Source organism: Haliotis rubra, unplaced genomic scaffold (genome assembly GCF_003918875.1).
Source record: "Haliotis rubra isolate DU_JTF1 unplaced genomic scaffold, ASM391887v1 Scf648, whole genome shotgun sequence".
Lineage (NCBI taxonomy): Eukaryota > Metazoa > Mollusca > Gastropoda > Lepetellida > Haliotidae > Haliotis > Haliotis rubra.
This window is the reverse complement of record NW_025767355.1, coordinates 90,550-111,707: the sequence shown is the minus strand read 5'-3', so window position 1 is coordinate 111,707 and position 21,158 is coordinate 90,550. Positions and strand designations below refer to the sequence as shown.

The 21,158-nt window shown below is 41.9% G+C and overlaps 2 protein-coding genes across 3 annotated transcripts; both read right to left on the bottom strand.

The window, feature by feature from the left end:
- Nucleotides 1–2,899: 2,899 nt before the first annotated feature.
- On the bottom strand, nt 2,900–10,749 carry LOC124257017 (regucalcin-like). Its single transcript, XM_046690983.1, has 6 exons — nt 10,612–10,749; nt 9,890–10,061; nt 8,870–9,049; nt 6,146–6,352; nt 5,183–5,332; nt 2,900–3,459 (listed from the first exon to the last, which is right to left on the bottom strand). The coding sequence occupies exons 2-6, from the start codon at nt 10,050–10,052 to the stop codon at nt 3,248–3,250; spliced, it is 912 nt and encodes a 303-aa protein (XP_046546939.1). The 5' UTR covers nt 10,053–10,061; nt 10,612–10,749; the 3' UTR covers nt 2,900–3,247.
- A 1,763-nt stretch (nt 10,750–12,512) lies between these two features.
- Nucleotides 12,513–18,965, bottom strand: LOC124257021 (regucalcin-like). Of its 2 annotated transcripts, none has more exons than XM_046690987.1 (6): nt 18,815–18,965; nt 17,084–17,291; nt 15,344–15,523; nt 14,805–15,005; nt 13,786–13,935; nt 12,513–13,281 (listed from the first exon to the last, which is right to left on the bottom strand). In XM_046690987.1, the coding sequence occupies exons 2-6, from the start codon at nt 17,244–17,246 to the stop codon at nt 13,070–13,072; spliced, it is 906 nt and encodes a 301-aa protein (XP_046546943.1). In that variant the 5' UTR covers nt 17,247–17,291; nt 18,815–18,965; the 3' UTR covers nt 12,513–13,069. The 2 variants fall into 2 exon arrangements, with proteins under 2 accessions (XP_046546943.1, XP_046546944.1); XM_046690988.1 differs by lacking the exon at nt 18,815–18,965 and adding an exon at nt 18,234–18,313.
- Between the last annotated feature and the right edge of the window lie 2,193 nt (nt 18,966–21,158).

Genomic DNA, 21,158 nt, shown 5'->3' with positions numbered 1-21,158 from the left:
ATCTCTGGCATGGCTACAATGACCCCGTCAAAGATAGTTGGCAAATTAGACAAGCCTTGCGAGGCGCCAGACGTGAACTAGGAGATTCACAAGCAGGGGCTGTACCCGTGACACCAGAGATGCTGCTCTCAGTCCGTTCAAGATTGAAACTGGACACTCTGCTTGGGGCATCAATATTCATGGGTTGCCTGCTGGGATTTTACGGTATGCTCCGACCGGGCAATTTCTTATGCAGAACTGTGTTTAGTGTGGATAGAGACATAAGACTGTGTGATGTATCAACAATAGAGGGGGGTATGTGCGTGACTCTACGCTGGTCTAAGACATTACAATTTCGTGAGAAGCGTCTGCAGGTAATACTGCCGGCGATTGAATCCCATCCATTAGACCCGGTGTCAGCTATGGTCAACCTCCTACAGCTACATGGTCTTGATGATGGAGCGGGACCTTTGTTGTGTAACAATCAACGTGAGGCATTGAAAGAGAGTGTGTTTTTAGAGACTGTTAATCACATACTGCACGAGACCGACCCTTCGATGCGAATCACTGGACATTCATTTCGAAGGGGTGGAGCAAGCTGGGCATTCAAGCAGGAGATGCCGGGAGAGATAATTCAAGACATAGGCTTTTGGAAAAGCCCAGCTTACTTGAGATACATTAACATTCAATCAGTAACAAAATTAGAAGCTTTACAAAAGTTTGGAACATCTCTCCCCAGTTGATAGATACTTATTGAGAAGGTTTTTTTGATGTCTTTGTATCTACTTCACTTCATGTTTATTAGTTTAGTCCAATCTCTTCTGGGCTGGGAGTTTTTTCTTACTTCTCTGAGCCACCGCATGTTGGCAGGGAATAAGAACGTGTAATTACACTTGTTGCATTAAATATTCCCATCACTTCGGTCTAGTTATTATTTCACAGTTTTTCACGGAATGAGACTGGAATTAAAGTAATATTTTATTATTAAAATAGTTTTAAATGATGTTAGTTCCTTTTTTTAGCGGCAAGCCAACGGCCTTAAGTTACCGCTCTTCATGTTAATTAGAGTTATCTCCCTTGACCTAATTCTTGTCGTCCTAGCGGTTGAAATGGCGGCATGCTTGATCCCACCAACCCTCCCAGTAGTATTATTGGTTTCGGTGTTCTTGATATGGATTCATTAATCTATGCTTACATTTCAGCACAGAATTGCATTGTTACTTATGCCCTTTGCACCCTACAAGGGTTACAATGTATTGTTTGTATGTCACCGCAGGATGACTACCTGCATTTGTACTAAATCACTACGCATTTATTCACCCATAATGTGGGGAGTTTTTCCTATTTTCTCTGAGCCACCGCATGTTGGCAGGGAATAAGAACGTGTAATTACACTTGTTGCATTAAATATTCCCATCACTTCGGTCTAGTTATTATTTCACAGTTTTTCACGGAATGAGATTGGAATTAAAAATAAAAAATAAAAAGAAAGAAAGAAAGAGATATTTTAACATCCACTGAATAGAAATACAACACCAAGTGGGTAGAAATACAACATCCACTGGGGAGAGAAGAAATAGAAATACCGACTGGGTAGAAATACAACATCCACTGGGTAGAAATACAACATGCATAGAAATACAACATCCACTGGATAGAAATACAACACCAAGTGGGTAGAAATACAACATCCACTGGGTAGAAATACAACACCCACTGGGTAAAAAAACAACATCCACTGGGTAAAAAAACAACATCCACTGGGTAGAAATACAACACCCACTGGGTAGAAATACAAATACAACACCCAGTGGGTAGAAATACAACACCCATTGGGTAGAAATACAACACCTCTGTGGGTACAAAACAACACCCACTGGGTAGAAATACAACACCCACTGGGTAGAAATACAACACCCACTGGGTAGAAATACAACATCCACTGGGTAAAAAAACATCCACTGGGTAGAAATACAACACCCACTGGTAGAAATACAACACCCAGTGGGTAGAAATACAACATCCACTGGGTAGAAATACAACACCCACTGGGTAGAAATACAACACCCATTGGGTAGAAATACAACATCCACTGGGTAGAAATACAACACCAAGTGGGTAGAAATACAACATCCACTGGGTAGAAATACAACACCCACTGGGTAGAAATACAACATCCATTGGGAAGAAATGCATCATCCACTGGGTAGAAATACAACACCCATTGGGTAGAAAACACAACATCCACTGGGTAGAAATACAACACCCACTGGGTAGAAATACAACACCCACTGGGTAGAAATACAACATCCACTGGGTAGAAATACAACACCCATTGGGTAGAAATACAACATCCTCTGGGTAGAAATACAACACCATTGGGTAGAAATACAACATCCACTGGGTAGAAATACAACTGGATCCACTGGGTAGAAATACAACATCCACTGGGTAGAAATACAACACCAAGTGGGTAGAAATACATCCACTGGGTAGAAATACAACACCCACTGGGTAGAAATACAACATCCACTGGGTAGAAATACAACACCAAGTGGGTAGAAATACAACATCCACTGGGTAGAAATACAACATCCTCTGGGTAGAAATACAACACCAAGTGGGTAGAAATACAACATCCACTGGGTAGAAATACAACACCTACAGAGAAACACAAAGAATAGAAACATCTCGCCTGTAAACTACCGATTTAGTACTAGTCAGTAAATTATAGACATAGTACTGGTTGATTCAAGCTGAAATGTTTTCTGTCAGTAGTTAACATACTTAACCCATGTTTTGTAGTACATACACGCTACGGCAAACAACAGTTTGGTAATCCTTCTTTCAGATTTCCATTTCCAAAATGTGATCAATTGTTTAAACTCTAATAATTCCATGTGAATGAAGACAACACAGCTTTTAACGAACAATAAAATAGTTTATCTCACAATTCAAAGACTACATTGTAAATGGTCATGGTTTAGTTGAGTATCTTACTGTATCAGTGAGTGACAGGCATCTCGACCACCCTGCTCAATCGGTGTTGTAATTGTTTAGATACAGAAAGGTATCATTTTCATTAAAATAAAGTGAAAAATTAACAAAACAATATTTGGTTTGTCAGTACATTTCCTCTCTGAAATTTCTCTTTTTGATTTTCTGTACATTTCCAAACATTTCCAGTTATTATACAATGTGACCAATACTGTCCAAACATAACATTGTGCATCTCATGCTCTGTGTACACGTCTCATGCTCTGTGTTGTCAGCCCTGGAACACGGGTGCTACTTTCCCCTTAGTGCCAAGTCCCGTAACTCTGAACACCGATCCTGCCAGTGACTCGGTGGTGTTCAGCTGCTGTTCAGTGAAGTTGGCTACCAGGCTGGTGACGTATAGCTGATTCAGGTCTGGTCCGCCCCAACACACCGAAGTGATCATAGATGCATTCGGCAGCTCCACCCTCCGCAGCATTTGCCCTGGGAGACAGAGAGGTGATGTGAATCAGTGACACTGGCAACACCACCTGTTTCAGCTGTCTTAAAGCGTGGGTTCTATATCTCTATAGTTACACATTGTTGTGTATATAATCCTGCTCAGTAAGGGCACACCATTCACAATTGGGACATTTTTGTGAGATACAGGCATCTGTTTCAATCATACCTAAGCTAAACAAACTTTCTGCTGATAATGACCCAGACAGTGAAGACATAATTTACAAGACAATCTATTTGAAGACACCCATGTCTACAATACAGTCTTTTTTAGGAAATTATCAAATGCTCAGTCCAAAAAGTGGCAAACATACTATTAGGGAATAAAACACATTGTATGCACAATCTCATTGTTCCAATTGGATAAAGTATAATGTTCTACAGATCATTCAGTTCTTAACTTCCATTATTATACAGTCTGCAAAAACCTCAGAATTTGACCCACAGGTTAAAATACCTGGCAAAGCTAAGGGAGTCAATATCATTGGAAACTGACACAGAAACGCATTCAGCACGTTCTGTGCCTAGAGGATATCCAAAGATGCCAAGGGTCAACATTTTCAAGGGACCAGACATGTAATGATCTTGTCTTGAAGCACTGCCTCAAACAGTTCCTGTCTCCTATGAAAGACCCAGGCCTCCATCCCAGGTTAATAGGTGATCAGAGCTTAGGCATAATGTACTGGTACCTTGACACTGACATAGAGATGTTTACACCATGTATCTACAGCTATATCAACACGTCAACATTCAGCTTCCACATAATGTACTGGTACCTTGACACTGACATAGAGATGTTTACACCATGTATCTACAGCTATATCAACGCGTCAACATTCAGCTTCCACATAATGTACTGGTACCTTGACACTGACATAGAGATGTTTTACACCATGTATCTACAGCTATATCAACGACATAGAGATGTTTTACACCATGTATCAACATTCAGCTTCCACATAATGTACTGGTACCTTGACACTGACATAGAGATGTTTACACCATGTATCTACAGCTATATCAACACGTCAACATTCAGCTTCCACATAATGTACTGGTACCTTGACACTGACATAGAGATGTTTACACCATGTATCTACAGCTATATCAACACGTCAACATTCAGCTTCCACATAATGTACTGGTACCTTGACACTGACATAGAGATGTTTACACCATGTATCTACAGCTATATCAACACGTCAACATTCAGCTTCCACATAATGTACTGGTACCTTGACACTGACATAGAGATGTTTACACCATGTATCTACAGCTATATCAACACGTCAACATTCAGCTTCCACATAATGTACTGGTACTTTGACACTGACATAGAGATGACACTCTACAGACATAGAGATGTTTACACCATGTATCTACAGCTATATCAACACGTCAACATTCAGCTTCCAGCTATATCAACACATAATGCTACTGGTACCTTGACACTGACATAGAGATGTTTACACCATGTATCTACAGCTATATCAACACGTTGGTACCTTGNCAACATTCAGCTTCCACATAATGTACTGGTACCTTGACACTGACATAGAGATGTTTACACCATGTATCTACAGCTATATCAACACGTCAACATTCAGCTTCCACATAATGTACTGGTACCTTGACACTGACATAGAGATGTTTACACCATGTATCTACAGCTACATCAACACATCAACATTCAGCAGTATACTGGTACCTGTTCTGGAATCAAACTGTGCCACCGACCCCACATTCAGGCAGGCCACCCACAGGTTGTCATCTGTGTCAATAGTCATCCCGTCAGGCCGCACCAACGTTCCCTCAAATTCGGGAGTCTGGCTGAAGTCCACCACTACCCTCTGATTAGCTGCAGGAAGACAGGAGTTATTCAATCATGACTTGGCAAAGTCATTGTAACTGCTTGTTTGGGGAAACTTCCTCAGATTAAATAGCTGAATGGTTCCATTCCGTAAATGCTAATCCATGCATTGAGAGAGAGGATGGGGAATAGGGTCATGGTACATAGTACCTCTGGACAGGGTTTTAAAAATGGGAGTCATGGTCACTCACAATTTTATTTTTGGGAGTCATTTCAAAATTTGGGAGTCATGAAAATTTAATATTTCTTTGTGTTTATCATCCTCAGTATGTAACTGTGTATGTCACACCACCAAATGAAACTACAGCATTGTTCAGTTCAAACAGCCAGGATGACTGTCTCCTCTGAGTTCTGTGGAACAATCTGACAGCTCTGTAAAAGTCAAACTATCATCAAACAATATCGTTTTTTGCTTATCAAATCGATTTTATTGAACTGAATTGTGAGGGCCACCTATAAAACTTGCATCAAGCTTGACTCGTACTATAGTATTTTGACAGTCGTCAACAAAATTGTTGCGTCAAATACGCAGGAATCGCACGTCATGTAAACCCTGCCTCTGGACCCTACAGCAGAAATGACAACCACAACCCTGGCAATAAGTTTCTTAGTTTCATTTCCACTGGAAGGAGGCAAGGTTTTGGTTCTACTCATATCACTATTTGTACATGGGAAGCAGCAACAATCTCTTACTTGCAAACTAAAAAACTCATCTTGATCTATTTGACAAAATACATCTGCCATAGAAATGATTCCCTGAGCTGATTGAACAACTGTCATTGATTTCTTGTCATCACTTACCCATGGTGCCTTTCTCAAGGTCAAAGTCATACGCCCACACTTGGCGGGTGGGTGTGTCTATATAGAACATTGTCTTGTTATCAGCTGACCAGGCCAGACCGTTGGACACAGTGACCCCCTCCACATGGCACTGCAGCTGTCCGTCTCCCCCCAGGGAGTACAGGTTCCCCACCCTCTGTACCCGTGGGCTCCCTGTGTTCATTGTTCCTGAAAACAGCCAACACTATCACACATGAAGAAGAATTTAAATGAGACCAGTTTCAGTTTATGGTTCACATGTGACAGAGAGAGGCAAATATAGTTTAGTTAGCATTGCCTTAAACATGTTGATCATAAAAAAAAATGCCCTGTTTCAGTCACTGTCAACATATTGCCCTATACTTAACCTGAATGCTCTGTCACTCACTGTCAACATACTGCCCTACACTTAACCTGAATGCTCTGTGTCACTCACTGTCAACATATTGCCCTATACTTAACCTGAATGCTCTGTCACTCACTGTCAACATACTGCCCTACACTTAACCTGAATGCTCTGTGTCAGTCACTGTCAACATATTGCCCTATACTTAACCTGAATGCTCTGTCACTCACTGTCAACATACTGCCCTACACTTAACCTGAATGCTCTGTGTCACTCACTGTCAACATATTGCCCTATACTTAACCTGAATGCTCTGTCACTCACTGTCAACATATTGCCCTACACTTAACCTGAATGCTCTGTGTCACTCACTGTCAACATATACTGCCCTTTTTACTTAACATGAATGCTCTGTGTCAGTCACTGTCAACATATTGCCCTAGACTTAACCTGAATGCTCTGTCACTCACTGTCAACATATTGCCCTACACTTAACCTGAATGCTCTGTCACTCACTGTCAACATATTGCCCTACACTTATTCAAAGTGTTCTGTAGCACTTACTGTAAACATATGGCCCTACACTTAACCTTAATGCTCTGTGTCAGTCACTGTCAACATACTGCCCTACACTGCTGAATGCTCTGTGTCAGTCACTGTCAACATATTGCCCTACACTTAACCTGAATGCTCTGTCACTCACTGTCAACATACTGCCCTACACTTAACCTGAATGCTCTGTCACTCACTGTCAACATACTGCCCTACACTTAACCTGAATGCTCTGTGTCAGTCACTGTCAACATACGGCCCTACACTTAAGCTGAATGCTCTGTGTCAGTCACTGTCAACATATTGCCCTATACACTTAACCTGAATGCTCTGTCGCTCACTGTCAACATACTGCCCTACACTTAACCTTAATGCTCTGTCACTCACTGTCAACATACTGCCTTACACTTCAGCTGAATGCTCTGTGTCAGTCACTGTCAACATACTGCCCTACACTTCAGCTGAATGCTCTGTGTCAGTCACTGTCAACATACTGCCCTACACTTCAGCTGAATGCTCTGTGTCAGTCACTGTCAACAAACTGCCCTGAACACTTCAGCTGAATGCTCTGTGTCAGTCACTGTCAACATACTGCCCTACACTTCAGCTGAATGCTCTGTGTCACTCACTGTCAACATACTGCCCTACACTTCAGCTGAATGCTCTGTCACTCACTGTCAACATACTGCCCTACACTTCAGCTGAATGCTCTGTGTCAGTCACTGTCAACATACTGCCCTACACTTCAGCTGAATGCTCTGTGTCACTCACTGTCAACATACTGCCCTACACTTAACCTGAATGCTCTGTGTCACTCACTGTCAACATACTGCCCTACACTTAACCTGAATGCTCTGTGTCAGTCACTGTCACCTGGAATGCTCTGTCTGTCAACATACTGCCCTACACTTAACCTTAATGCTCTGTGTCAGTCACTGTCAACATACTGCCCTACACTTCAGCTGAATGCTCTGTGTCAGTCACTGTCAACATACTGCCCTACACTTCAGCTGGATGCTCTGTGTGTCAGTCACTGTCAACATACTGAAGCTGCTCTGTGTCAGTCACTGTCAACAAACTGCCCTACACTTCAGCTGAATGCTCTGTGTCAGTCACTGTCAACATACTGCCCTACACTTCAGCTGAATGCTCTGTGTCACTCACTGTCAACATACTGCCCTACACTTCAGCTGAATGCTCTGTCACTCACTGTCAACATACTGAACTTTAAAACCGTTCAATGTTTCTTCACCAAACTTGGCACATAGATTGGTCTGGTGGTGTACTGGTGCCTTTTGGTAGTTTTGAAATTCTGAATAAAATATTTTTTGGCATTTCCATGGCAATAAGTTTGACTTAGCCTGAAATTGGTGATAGTGCTGCTTTATGGAGCAGAACTTTAAAACCTTTCAATACTCTCATTCCACTTTTCTATATACACAACTAAATATTTGACATAATCATAACTTCGTGACATAATCATGAAGAGTATTTTGCCATTAAGCGGGGGGATATTGATGACTTTGTCTTCTTGTTCTAAGTGTTCTGTAGCACTTACTGTAAACATATGGCTCTACACTTAACCTGAATGCTCTGTCACTCACTGTCAACATATTGCCCTACACTTATTCTAAGTGTTCTGTAGCACTTACTGTAAGAATATGACCCTACACTTAACCTGAATATTCTGTGCCACTTCCTGTTAGAATATGGCTGTACAGCCTACCCGAGAGGGATGTTCACAGGTGGGACTTAACACTAGTGTGAAAATATTTCTATGAAGATAATTTGAAGATGTCATGAAATACCTGCCCAGAGTCTTCCTGAAGCATCACATTTAGCATCATTCAGGCGGTTGTCTTTCCGTTCATCCACCGTGGCCAGGGTGACGGTGGTTCCACTCTCCCAGTCCAAACCCACAACACTCAGGTTCAAACCCAGCACAAGACCACCACTGCTCCGAGGGATCACAAAGCCAACTGTCCCATCTAACAACACAGTATATAAACAGTGCAAGAACCCTTTTGACAACAGGGATATCACAATCTACATGATGCACATGCCCTTGTTTACATCCATATGTGATTGTAAGACATAATACACATCAAGGCAAAATGATTATATCTGTATGGGATTCTAAGACACTATAAGCCCCAGTTCAGTGTGTGTGTGTGTGTGTGTGTGTGTGTGTGTGTGTGTGTGTGTGTGTGTGTGTGTGTGTGTGTGTGTGTGTGTGTGTGTGTGTGTGTGTGTGTGTGTGTGTGTGTGTGTGTGTGTGTGTGTGTGTGTGTGTGTGTGTGTGTGTGTGTGTGTGTGTGTGTGTGTGTGTGTGTGTGTGTGTGTGTGTGTGTGTGTGTGTGTTTGACCTCGTGGTTAAAGCATTCACTTGTCATGCCAAAGACCCGGGTTCGATTCCCCACATGGGCAGTGTGTAAAGCCCATTTCTGGTGTCCCTCCCCGTGAAATTGCTGAAATATTGCTAAAAGCGGCGTAAACCCCAACTGACTCACTCACTCATCATGCTTGTATCCATATGTGATTCTAAAACACAATGTTTAATTGATTTACATAATATCTAATGCTCTCTTTTACTTTTGCTACAAATATAGTTTTGTGGCGTATACAAAGACACCAAGTTCTGGCGTAGTGTTAAACCATCTACTCCCAGCATAAAATAATATGTCCCCTAAAGTTCAAATATATTTGCTTTTCGGTACTTCGAGGTAATTTGAAAGTTAAATTGTTTTTAATGTATTCCTCAGTGACAATTACTTTGAAATCTGGGCCAGACTTTTATAAACAAACTAATAGAAAATAGAAATACTAACCTAGGTGTACTTTCTCATCCTTGGCTGTGGTGGGATCCCACCTGTGAACATCCCCCTTGTTGATGTCTACATACAGCAGCCTCTGGGTGGGGACGTCCCAGTGGGGACCCTCCCCCACAGTCTGTGCAGCATGCTTGATCACTGTCTCTACCTTGTATGGCATCCTCACCAGCTAGATGCTTAAAGGGGCAATATATATGTTTCATACTATTCTTTTTGTTGCAAAGGAATACATTAATTGACATCGGGGTATATATGTCATATCAGGGTTAATGTGATAGACAGGACATCTGACATCTGAGTATATACAAGATGATATGATGGGATATCTGACATCTGAGTATATACAATGTGATGTGACAGAATATCTGCATGTGATGTCAGGCAGAGGTTCTCTGTGAGGTAACCCTCACTTACAGTGTCTGTGTGTGTACGTGTGCACGTGTTTCTGTACATGTGTGTGTATGTTGCATGTGTGTGAGCATTTAAGATTTAATGCATGCAAGTGTGCTAATGTGATTATTTAGTGTGTAAGCATTTGTACCTCCCTACCTCTCTCTCTCAGTGTGTATGTATTAGTGTCAGTGTATGTGTTGTAATGATGTCATATAACATTACATACAAAACATACATGAAAATATATGAAGCAGTGAAACAATTGTACTGTGTAGTGTGTACACAATCTGTGTTACTTATCACAACCTGACAATATGTCTACATACCTAATCTGATGGACAGTATAATCAACACCTGTTCTGTTCTTCTCACAGAAGCATTGTAATTACACACAAGTCACAATTCCAACGCACGCGATTAGCTGGAGAGCACGTATTGTTGACAGCTGTGAATACCTATTTTAGAATTAGAGTTACGCCCCTTAGTATAGGGGATTTCCCCTAACGATAGGTACTATAGGTGTGAGTTCGTTAGCACTGAACTTACTTGTTTTGGTATGTGGACGAAAGAAACGCGCATTACAGATTATTCTTTTTTATCATAAAATAACGAGGAGAGGTCTATGGATATACAACTTCTTTAATATTAAAGAACTTGTATATACATAGAACACTCCTCGTAGTTTCATCACATCAACTTCTAAATGCCACTCAAAGAAATCACTTTTATCATGTAAAACTATGTACAGCGTGACCAATTTGATTAGAACAAGAAGTTTCCATAAAATACTTAAACCTATATTATTTTTCATGTTCCCATGGCTCCCGAGAATTCCCGTTAGGGGTTTGGGTTTAATTATGGTCCAAACACCGGCATTCCTCAAACACAAACAGACACTTCCGGCGATATATTGAATGAATGAATATGGAAACGTAGATATCAAGATGTTAAAACCCCCAGAAATTTACAGACTGGATCGAATTACACTGAATACGGCCAGGTCCCTGTGACGGAACGCCAGGTATAGGTCCTAACGTATATTTATAGTTAACGACAAGTATATCCATCTTGCCTGTAATAGAAACAGGCCAATGTCTTAATGAAGTATGACCAAGGTCGTGAAGACTAGTGCTCTTTAAAGCCTTTTACCTAATATACTAATCAACTTTTGCTAAGATAATCATGTGTGCGTATTTCTGTTTAGATGTACACTTGGTAATGTATAAGAATCACTCTTGTGTATCATGAAAGAAAGAATAGCCCTGTCCAAATTAGAGTAGTATATTAACCTTGTTTCATCTTCAGTATTGTTGGACCCGCGGGTGGCTTAGAGGAAAGTGTCGCGTGTCTGTAAGATGACGTCATACGAAACTCCAGGTGTGATAGAATTAGTAATACCATCATGGACTTTATTACCCACGTGGTCAACGTATGGGTAGTTGCATACTGATCTCGTACGTCACACGAGTGTCGTACGACTTGACCTGAGATTGTAACGATTTGACCGATGACCTCTCAATTAGGTCACATTCTGACGTAACTATTTTTCATTCATAACAAACACGCGAATTCATTCATTCTACAACTTAAATGCATTGTGGGAATGTAAACATTGCGAACGTTGCCGTGTCGCTGTTTACTTGTGAGTCGAACTGAGACATTATATCCGTCGAAAAACATAAGCGCAATGTTTCCACCAGTGATGTGAGCCGAATGAAGAAACTGCAAACCAAGAAACGCGGTGCTACGGAGTAGTTTACTGTAGGAGGCTGTACGAGGCGATGACAACTGACATGCATCGTGACGTCGGTTACCAAGGCAGTGACGTCATGCAAATATTGTACTACAGTACAAAACTCTTCCGCAACCTCTTTATGAAACCGGTTTCGCTTTGAAACCAAAATATGAACAAAAATACGCTATTTTGTCAATTTAAAGCATGTAAGACGTGGGTAATAAATAAAATACCACACTCGGTCTCATTACATATGAATTATACGAAACTCGTGACCTTCCTATGTTATCTGACCTCGCTTTCGCTCGGTCAGATACCATGGGAAGGACACTCGTTTCGTATAATGCGTATGTAATGAGACCTCGTGTAGTATTCTCTATTTATTCCTAGAGCAGAGTAGCAGCTGACTCCGTTGTCCTTGACGTTGTAAAGGTGATACCGCTGAAGCCCGGATGTGGCAACACAGTATCAAATATCAGTAAACACAATACATACTTCAGAGTGTATATGACCCTCGTTGCACTCCGCCCATTTTATTTTATTAAGTACAGTAATATCCGATGAGGTTTTACGGTTAAAGAGTGCATATGTATGGAACCCATGGTAAATACGAAAATACACTCATCGTACCTTGCTGTTGGCTTCACCTCACAATACTCAATCTTTAGATACACATTATCAACAAAATAAATGTAAATTCATTATTTAGGATGTCAGTCGCGAGATAACCTTGTCTTGATTCAGACTTCAGATATGTGTCTCAGATAAAACCCACTGTCCGTAACCTAATTCGTGATTAGCATGCCACAGGGCTATATCCTTTCAGGCTCCTGTGTAAACAAGGTAGATAACTCTTGTTGCATTTGATGTACAGATCTACATAAGTCAGTTATCAAGTCTGAGCACAGTTTAAATATATTTACATTAATGAAAGATATATAACTGCTGAAATCATTGTCTACAGCATATCTACACAATGGCGAAAACAGCACGGATACGTCGCGGCATGGTTGTCTCTCATTGAGTTCTGTCCCCTTCCCCTGCTACTCTCATCCCTGGTAGACGTAAGCCGGACTGCCTTTGACACCAAGGCCGGTAACTCTGAACAGAGACCCTGCTAGTGATTCCGTGGTCTGGAACTCGCTGTCCGGGATGCCTGATCTGAGGCTGGTTACGTACAACTCGTCCAGGTTCTTCCCTCCCCACGCTACAGACGTGATCTTGGTAGCGTTAGGCAGGGAAACCTGTTGAAGCGCTGCCCCTGAAACAGATTGTAGACAGGACCAATATACGGCGAAAAATAAGTAATTTTCTGAAACATGTTATGTCCTTGTCACAGCCCTTCGTGAGGTCTGGTGATGCCAGTCACGGATCTACCCAGACAATGTGGGTCGTAGTTCGACCAACGCTGTTGGTTTTGGTGTTCTGAATTACCTTCTTGGGTGACAGCTCAAATATTGCTATTTTGTGTAAACCAACCTTTCATATGGAATTGTAAAAGAAGAAGAATTTAACTACATGTATTAAATTTTCAAGAACAATGTTAAACGTTATTGCTTTGCCAGAATGTATTTTTCTTAATATGCCGGATGTACTTCTGAATGACCTTATATATACGTTTTGGTGCTGTACAATGGCGTGACAATATATCGCCTACACAATCAGACCTGACCCAGAGAGACATTGTATTGTATTCTATGGAGGATACATATTTTTAAAACAAAAGCCAATTACAAATGACCTTATGCTAGCATTCACGGCTTACCTGTTTTAGGATCAAATTTGGCCACCATTCCACCCCCGAAGCAGGCCACCCACAGATTGCCGTCCGTGTCAATGGTCATGCCATCAGGGCCGGGGACATTGCCTTTAAATTCCGGCACGGCGTCAAAGTCCACAGCCACCCTCTGATTGGCTGAAGTGAAACATCAGTTTCATGTTAACTCAGGGAAACTCACAGGCAAGATCCAAAGCAAAACTGTTAGTGGCTATACAGATTGAAGTTGTACTCCACTGGAATCATAGGGGCCATCATCTTCTTCTCAGTATTTGTGATTTTGACTCAGAGGTCCATCCATGGTACCACCCAGAATATATAGAGGCCGACATAGAAATTGATAAATGTGTAATTCCTTGAAAAAAACCTATATACATCTTCAGACCTATCAAGTCGAATGAACCTGACCTTGTCCTTTGATTAAGCCAGTGAAATCATCTACACCATTGAACATTTTTTCCCCTTTTGACACTAATGTTTCAGGAGAAACATGGCAGTTAAGTGGACCTCGCTTACGAAATGTCACTCTTGCATCCCAGATAGCAAGTTGACCGACTCTCCACTTCATTGTGCCTTAGGTGTTGGTACCCGAGATTTGGTACTTCATAATCCGATGACTGACAATAGAAGAATACCCGGTTTTACTGTCATGAACACAGCCCTTCTGGCGCTCTGGTAATACAGAAGGTCACAGTGTTGGGGAGTGTTCATATTCTCCGAAAGGTTCTTGGCAGCGCTTCCTGACAGAAGTCCCATTCGCTGACCGGGCTGGAGTCAAGGGGTAAAACCCTGAGCTGATGATGAGCCTAACCAGGCTGAGTGTTCGGGGACCGCAATTTACTGCATTTATCTATTTTTACATAATAATATTGATCTCCATTGAAACTACGGCTGATGAAAGTTCGCACAACGTGGTATTGCTTGTAACTATTACTTTCAGACATATGGAATGACACGTAATGTAGCTTAACAAATCTGGTATGTCAGCCACTTTAAGTGTGACTCACAGATATTTCCAGTGTTGATGTCGTAGTCGTACGCGTAAACTTTATGTGGTGTCGTGTCGATGTAGTACATGATGGTGTTGTCTGGGGACCACGCGAGGCCGTTGGAGATAGTCACGCGGTCAACCTTCTTGGTCAGCGTGCCATCTGTGTCCAAACAGTACAGGTTGGCCTGGTCGGCATTGAACGTCTTGCTCATTGTCCCTGAAACACACACAGGATAATCACTTGATTCCTGGCACGGACTGTGCTTGTAAGGGACAAAGCAGAAATAACTGAATGATTACATTTCATTTTACACCACAGTTAGTAAAAGCTGAAGTACATAACGTTGGTCTGTCTAGCAATTTCAGGATTGCTCCCGCATGAACAGCGTTGAACGAGATACAGACACTACCAGCATATCACATACTCAACATGAAACGTCAGAATAATCTGTCTCGATCATCTTCCGGAATACATTAAGTTTCACTGGGCGTAAAAAATAATGGTAAGAGTGAAATGATGTCACCATGTGTTTGGGTAAACACGAATTGACTCACCTGCCCACAGACGTCCTTTTGGATCGCATTTCCCGTCATTCATTCTGTTGTTGGTTCCAGAGTCCACCTCCGCCATCTTGGTAACAGTCTTGGTGTTCCAGTCGACAGTCGAGAACGTATTCTCCAGGCCCACGACAAGTCCCCCGTTACTGCGGGGCACGACGAACCCAACAGGTCCATCTGCAACGTAGAAACAACAACTGCACGTGCCACAAACCACAGGAAACAGATCTATTCTCACCCCGGCAGCCTAAATCTTAATCTTCTAGAAGATAAATCATGATTCGTCTACACTTCAGCAAACCAACCAACGTGATTGTGTTAATGTTGAGTGAGGGACCGACAAGGTGTGCGAAGTGTGGCTGCATTCATTACTCCAGTATTTGTAACCTTGAAGACAGGAACCAATCATAGCCACAAGGTTTTCTCTGCCTTATACCAGTCAAACAAACTGAAGGAAATAACACTGTAGGAAACAACTGACCTAACGCCTCTTACAATGCTCACACTGTGTCGGGGCCATCATTATTATATTACTGTAACTGAATAGTAACAAGTGAGTGAGTGAGATTAGCTACACTCAGCAATATTCCAGCTATATGGCGGCTGTCTGTAAATCATCGAGTCTGGACCAGACAATCCTGTGACCAACAGCATGAGTATCGATCTACGCAATTGGAATACAATGACATGTGTCAATCAAGTCAGCGAGTCTGACCACCCGATTCCGTTAGTCGCCTCTTACGACAAGTATGGGTGGGTTACTGAAGATCAATTCTACTGGTCTTCACGGGTCGAATAGTAAAGAATGCCTGTGCACTCAAAATACGTTCTCAGGTTGTGTTTCACAAAAGTCATATATATGCATCTCTAATCCCTGCCCCTTTATGAAAGGACAGCCTGGAAGCTGGACGTCTCCTGTAGGTATATTGTATAATGTGTTCAGAATGTGTCCATCAACAACTGAAAAATACTTTTGTTACTCTTGTCAACTTTTCTCAAATTCATTTTATAATGACTCATGTCAAGGATTGAACTTTGCATTAATCTTCGTCAGTTACATATAGGAGCGCTTCTACTGGCAGGTTAATTTAGGTTTACAAATACAAATATATATGTAACGCCTCTGTAATTCAGTATTGTATAAATGAATCGCCTTCAATGTGTCCTTGGCAGATTTTAATGCTATCTGTTAGTATTTTAACAATTAACAAGGGAAATGCATTAAATACTCAATCATAAATACTCAAAATACCTTTGATCTTCAAGGGGAATAATTATTCGACGTCTGTGGTTTATGCGAATCAGTTAAACCCTCTTCCTGCACACAGGCTGGGTTGTATACGGCATGATAAATTGCTTCATCACGGCATGATCAAACAGTGTTGCTTCATCAGATAAATCACCCACTAAATACTCTATGTACAAAATACTGAACGTAGAAATGAATCCACTCCTCTGTGTGAAAGTATGGTGGTAAAGGGAAATTTAGTCCTAAATTTTGTGGAACCGACACTCTAATAGACAGTAACGGAAAATACGCACCTATTTAAGATTGTGGCTATACGAGAAAGGAATAAGAAATGGTTACTCTGTGGTGTTTTGAGACTTGCGAGTGCTGTGTATCGGCGACTGTTTTCAGCCCAGATTTTGTTCAATGCAGGCTTCAGGTATGTGCTATGCTCAGGTCGCTGGTAGTAGAGCTGTTAAAATAGAGCGTCGGGGTGGTGACACACTTACTGAGCTGGATCATGTCGTTGGTGCCGGTACCGGGGTTGTATCTGAAGATCTTGCCGTTGTTGATGTCGACAAATAACAACGTCTGAGTAGCGTCGTCCCAGTGAGGCCCCTCCCCGACCGTGGACGCCACATTCTTCAACACAGTCTCAACCTTGTACGACATCTTGTTGATCGGATTCTAACTCACTATGTGTGATACTTCTAACACCTGGAACACAGTCGAATGGGAATACATAAACAGCCAAGCCGTGTCCTTGTAGGGGAGCTAAAGATACATGCTTTACTCCCTCCATGCATGGTCTGGTGGGTTGCGCTTCTGTCCTGAGAGAGAAAGGTTTGTTTCCTGGTCCTCGGACGCATACAACCAAAACGGTTAAATAATGGTACTTGTTGTTTCTCTGCCTGGTGTCGGCATTGAGAGGATGAAACATGGAGTGGTCGGGTCGGAGCGTGTTCTCAGTATACTGAGTCTGTCCGGAGTCCAGTATAAACAAACACACACAGACACGCCCCTATATAAGAGGGAAACTCCTTTACGCGACGCCAAACCCCATTTCACGTCACAACCTCAGCAACTATAGTCAAGATTTGGTGTTCAGCAACCCATGCGTGTACTAGAGTCGCTAACCAGGGAGTCACACTCGCTGACATGGTTGATGAATGTCATCATGTAGATCGATAGTCATTGTGTCAATCACTTGGTTATTTACAGCTCGGTGTCAGACAACTAGGATATTGCTAGCCTCGGCGTAACAACACAAAGTGGCATCACTATTTTAGTGACGCCCATGCTAAAAAACAAACATTGTGTACAGAGGTACGCCCATTAGCCCGTTAGTTTTTATGCCCGATTAATCCTGATCACCTGGGACCTATGTTTCTGTGACCTTTCTTCTCATAGAGGTGACACATGGCGATATACCTGACATACTGATAAAGCGACTTTAACCCCTAACCCATTCACACAATCAACGCTAGATTTTACAGAAAACTGGCTACCCGCCATAGGCTACTTGGAACCATAGGGCTCGTTTTTCTAAACCTGACCCCTTTAACTCAGACAGCCAATAGCTCTGTAAATATACGGTGTTGACAGTGGGGTAACAACATATAGCGGGGTATATATCAGCGGCAGAAGGAGTATACCTACTGGTGAAGATGCAGGCTGTCCGGCGAGTGTCAGTTTCACGCAATATCTGGCGTTCTAGATACCTATATCGGACGTATCACTGTACCCGCTAATACCGTGACGTCACATCACACTCCCAGGAAGCATGACCAGCCCGGCATGTAAACAGACGTGTTCATGAATCCGTGCGTGGCCCGTCTGACCTCCAGTAAATCCAGCTATGTGCGTCATCTGTATTACCATGATACGACACCAAATACAAATTACTGTTATTATGAATTAATAATGGAATTAATAATGATCTGATTTAATATCTATTTAACGTGGGACCCATCTGGCCATGCCGAGAAAAAACAACCTTCTTGTGTAGTGATGTCTTTAAAATTTACGTGTTTCGAACAATTGTTTTCAACCTATCAGATTATTAGGCACAAGTCACTTTCGTTTCCGATCATGAATAATTTTGTGGGCAACCATATCCTACACAGGGAGATCTGACTTTGTGATGGTTCTGGAGGAACGAGAGCAAATGGATATGTCGATCAAATTCTCCAACTTCACTTTCTTCCGATTATCAATTTCACATTGCAGTATATACATACATGCACATTGATTTCATCATGCTCGTGATCTTGGCTTAAGGGGTTTAACCGAAATCTGTCAGCAATCGTTTAGCTGTGGGTATACACAGAGACTCCTCTGAGGCCATTAGTAGGTTCTCAATCAGGCCATGGACGGTCACTGATATGTCCAACAACTGTGTCATCGTTATAGCACATAACGCCAGCAAGAGAATAAATTATATATGGTGAAAAGTATGGAATCCTAGAAGGGACATTATCGCGGTGTCGCCCTCACAAACACAAGCAAAAAGGTGGCAGCATTAACCAAAGTGCGACAATGCAAAAATGCGACAGCGCGACATGTCGCCCATTTGTCGCATTGTTGCGTTTTGAATAATATTTTATTCTTCATCCAAAGGGTGACAATGCCACAACCCGACAATGTCCCTTCTAGGATTCCATACTTTTCACCTAATACGTCATAACACATAGTATACTCAGTATTTTAACAAAGAATGAGTGAGTGAGTTTAGTGTTACGCCGCACACAGCAATATTCCTGCTAAATGGCGGCAGTCTGTAAATAATCGAGTCTGGACCAGACAATCCAGTGATCAAAAGCAGGAGCATCGATCTGCGCAATTGGGAACCGATGACATGTGTCAACCAAGTCAGCGAGCCTGACCACCCGATCCCGTTAGTCGCCTCTTACGACAAACATAGGTTACTGAAGATCAATATTCTTACCCTGACCTTCACGGGTCATTTAACAAAGAGCGACAACGCGACATTTCATCAAAATGTAGCGTTGTCGCGTTTATATTAGTGACTGCTGCATTTTAAAAAAATATAACAATCATGGTGAATTATTTTCGATGTTTAGGCAGGGCAGAGATACCCAGGGATCGAACTCAGAACAATATAACATGCGTTTACTTGTGGCCATGAAGAAGGGGGGAATGTCTGTTGGTTGAGGGTCGTTGGTTATTGGACGTTTGATATATTCAGCAGGGATGTTTTATCTCCAGATTCGATACCTATATCATACTTAATTACTGGCAAATTTGATGAATATTACTCGTATGAATGAACAGGTCTATATTTGTAATGAGACAGGACTAAAATATCGATCGGTACAGGTACATGTGTATCGCGTATCGTCTCGTCTGAGAAACATTATAGATGCATCGATGTTACGTGAATCATGGCATGTCCAGGATTTACTATATAGGATTAGACTTGAAAAACAGATTCTCAACACATTATTGTTACGAAATACCTTGCTAATTTACCAAGCTCCCTCAGCTTCGTTTCATATAAAAAGATATCAAGAACGTAGGTCACTATAGGTTTCTGGCACTCCAAGCCTATGCCACTTTGCAAAACGAATTCATCGTTCGATATATCATAATGATAACAGTCCATTTGTATGGCGCTTTTCAACGCAGAATATCACGTTCAAAGCCCTTTATTACACCGTCAATTCTCAGTCCCGATGGGAGTGGAAGACCCAAGCTGTCTTTGTGGTGCTGGAGGGCTGTCATATTACCATCTCATTCTACCTGGTATCCATCCACTGCTGGCTAAACATAGTTCGAACAAATTCAACTGCCCAGACCACATGTATTGCACGTGCAACAGTGAGGGGAATGGCAGCTTGATATTGGAGGAATGTCCTAACAGATGAATGCGTATAGTGCTGGGATTCGAACCAGTAACCATAAGCTATGTTGCCCAAAATCTCAGTTTTACAAACTCAGAAACGTTCAGTTCTGTCAAAATTTTGAGTTTTCAACATTGTGCACCACTATCGAACATGGCGAAGTCAAAACGTCATTCCTTGATTCATCCATCTTTTAATAAACGCGGTGAGCAGAGACATAGTTCTACCTCCAGAGGTTCAAGACAATTTGTCGGAAATGAAGGAAAATCTCTGAAATTTACTGAGTAAGCAGCGTGTGGAATGCTGGACTTCAACATCAACGTATCTGAGGGAAATAGTTAGACAAGGAGTAGGTATCCCCATGGGCACCAAATGTGCTCCACTCCTTGCGAATCTGTTTCTTTATGCATATGAATCAGAATTTCGGCTCGGGTTGGCAAAATCAAAGGAAGGTAATTTGGCAGGTTTATCGATGATCTGATATCGTTCAACAGCCATCTAATAGCCAATTCCCTTCCGCTGGTTTACCCACCTGAACTTGAAGAAGAGGAGACATGTGATACCGCCTCGTGCGTTTCATAGTTAGATCTCAGCATGAAGATTCAGAGTGACGAGAATCTCTCCACAAGACTGTATGCCAAACGGGACGATTTCAACTTTCCAGTCATCAATTGTACTTTCACGTCAGGCACTATTCAAACAGCTCAAGCCTTTGGTTTAC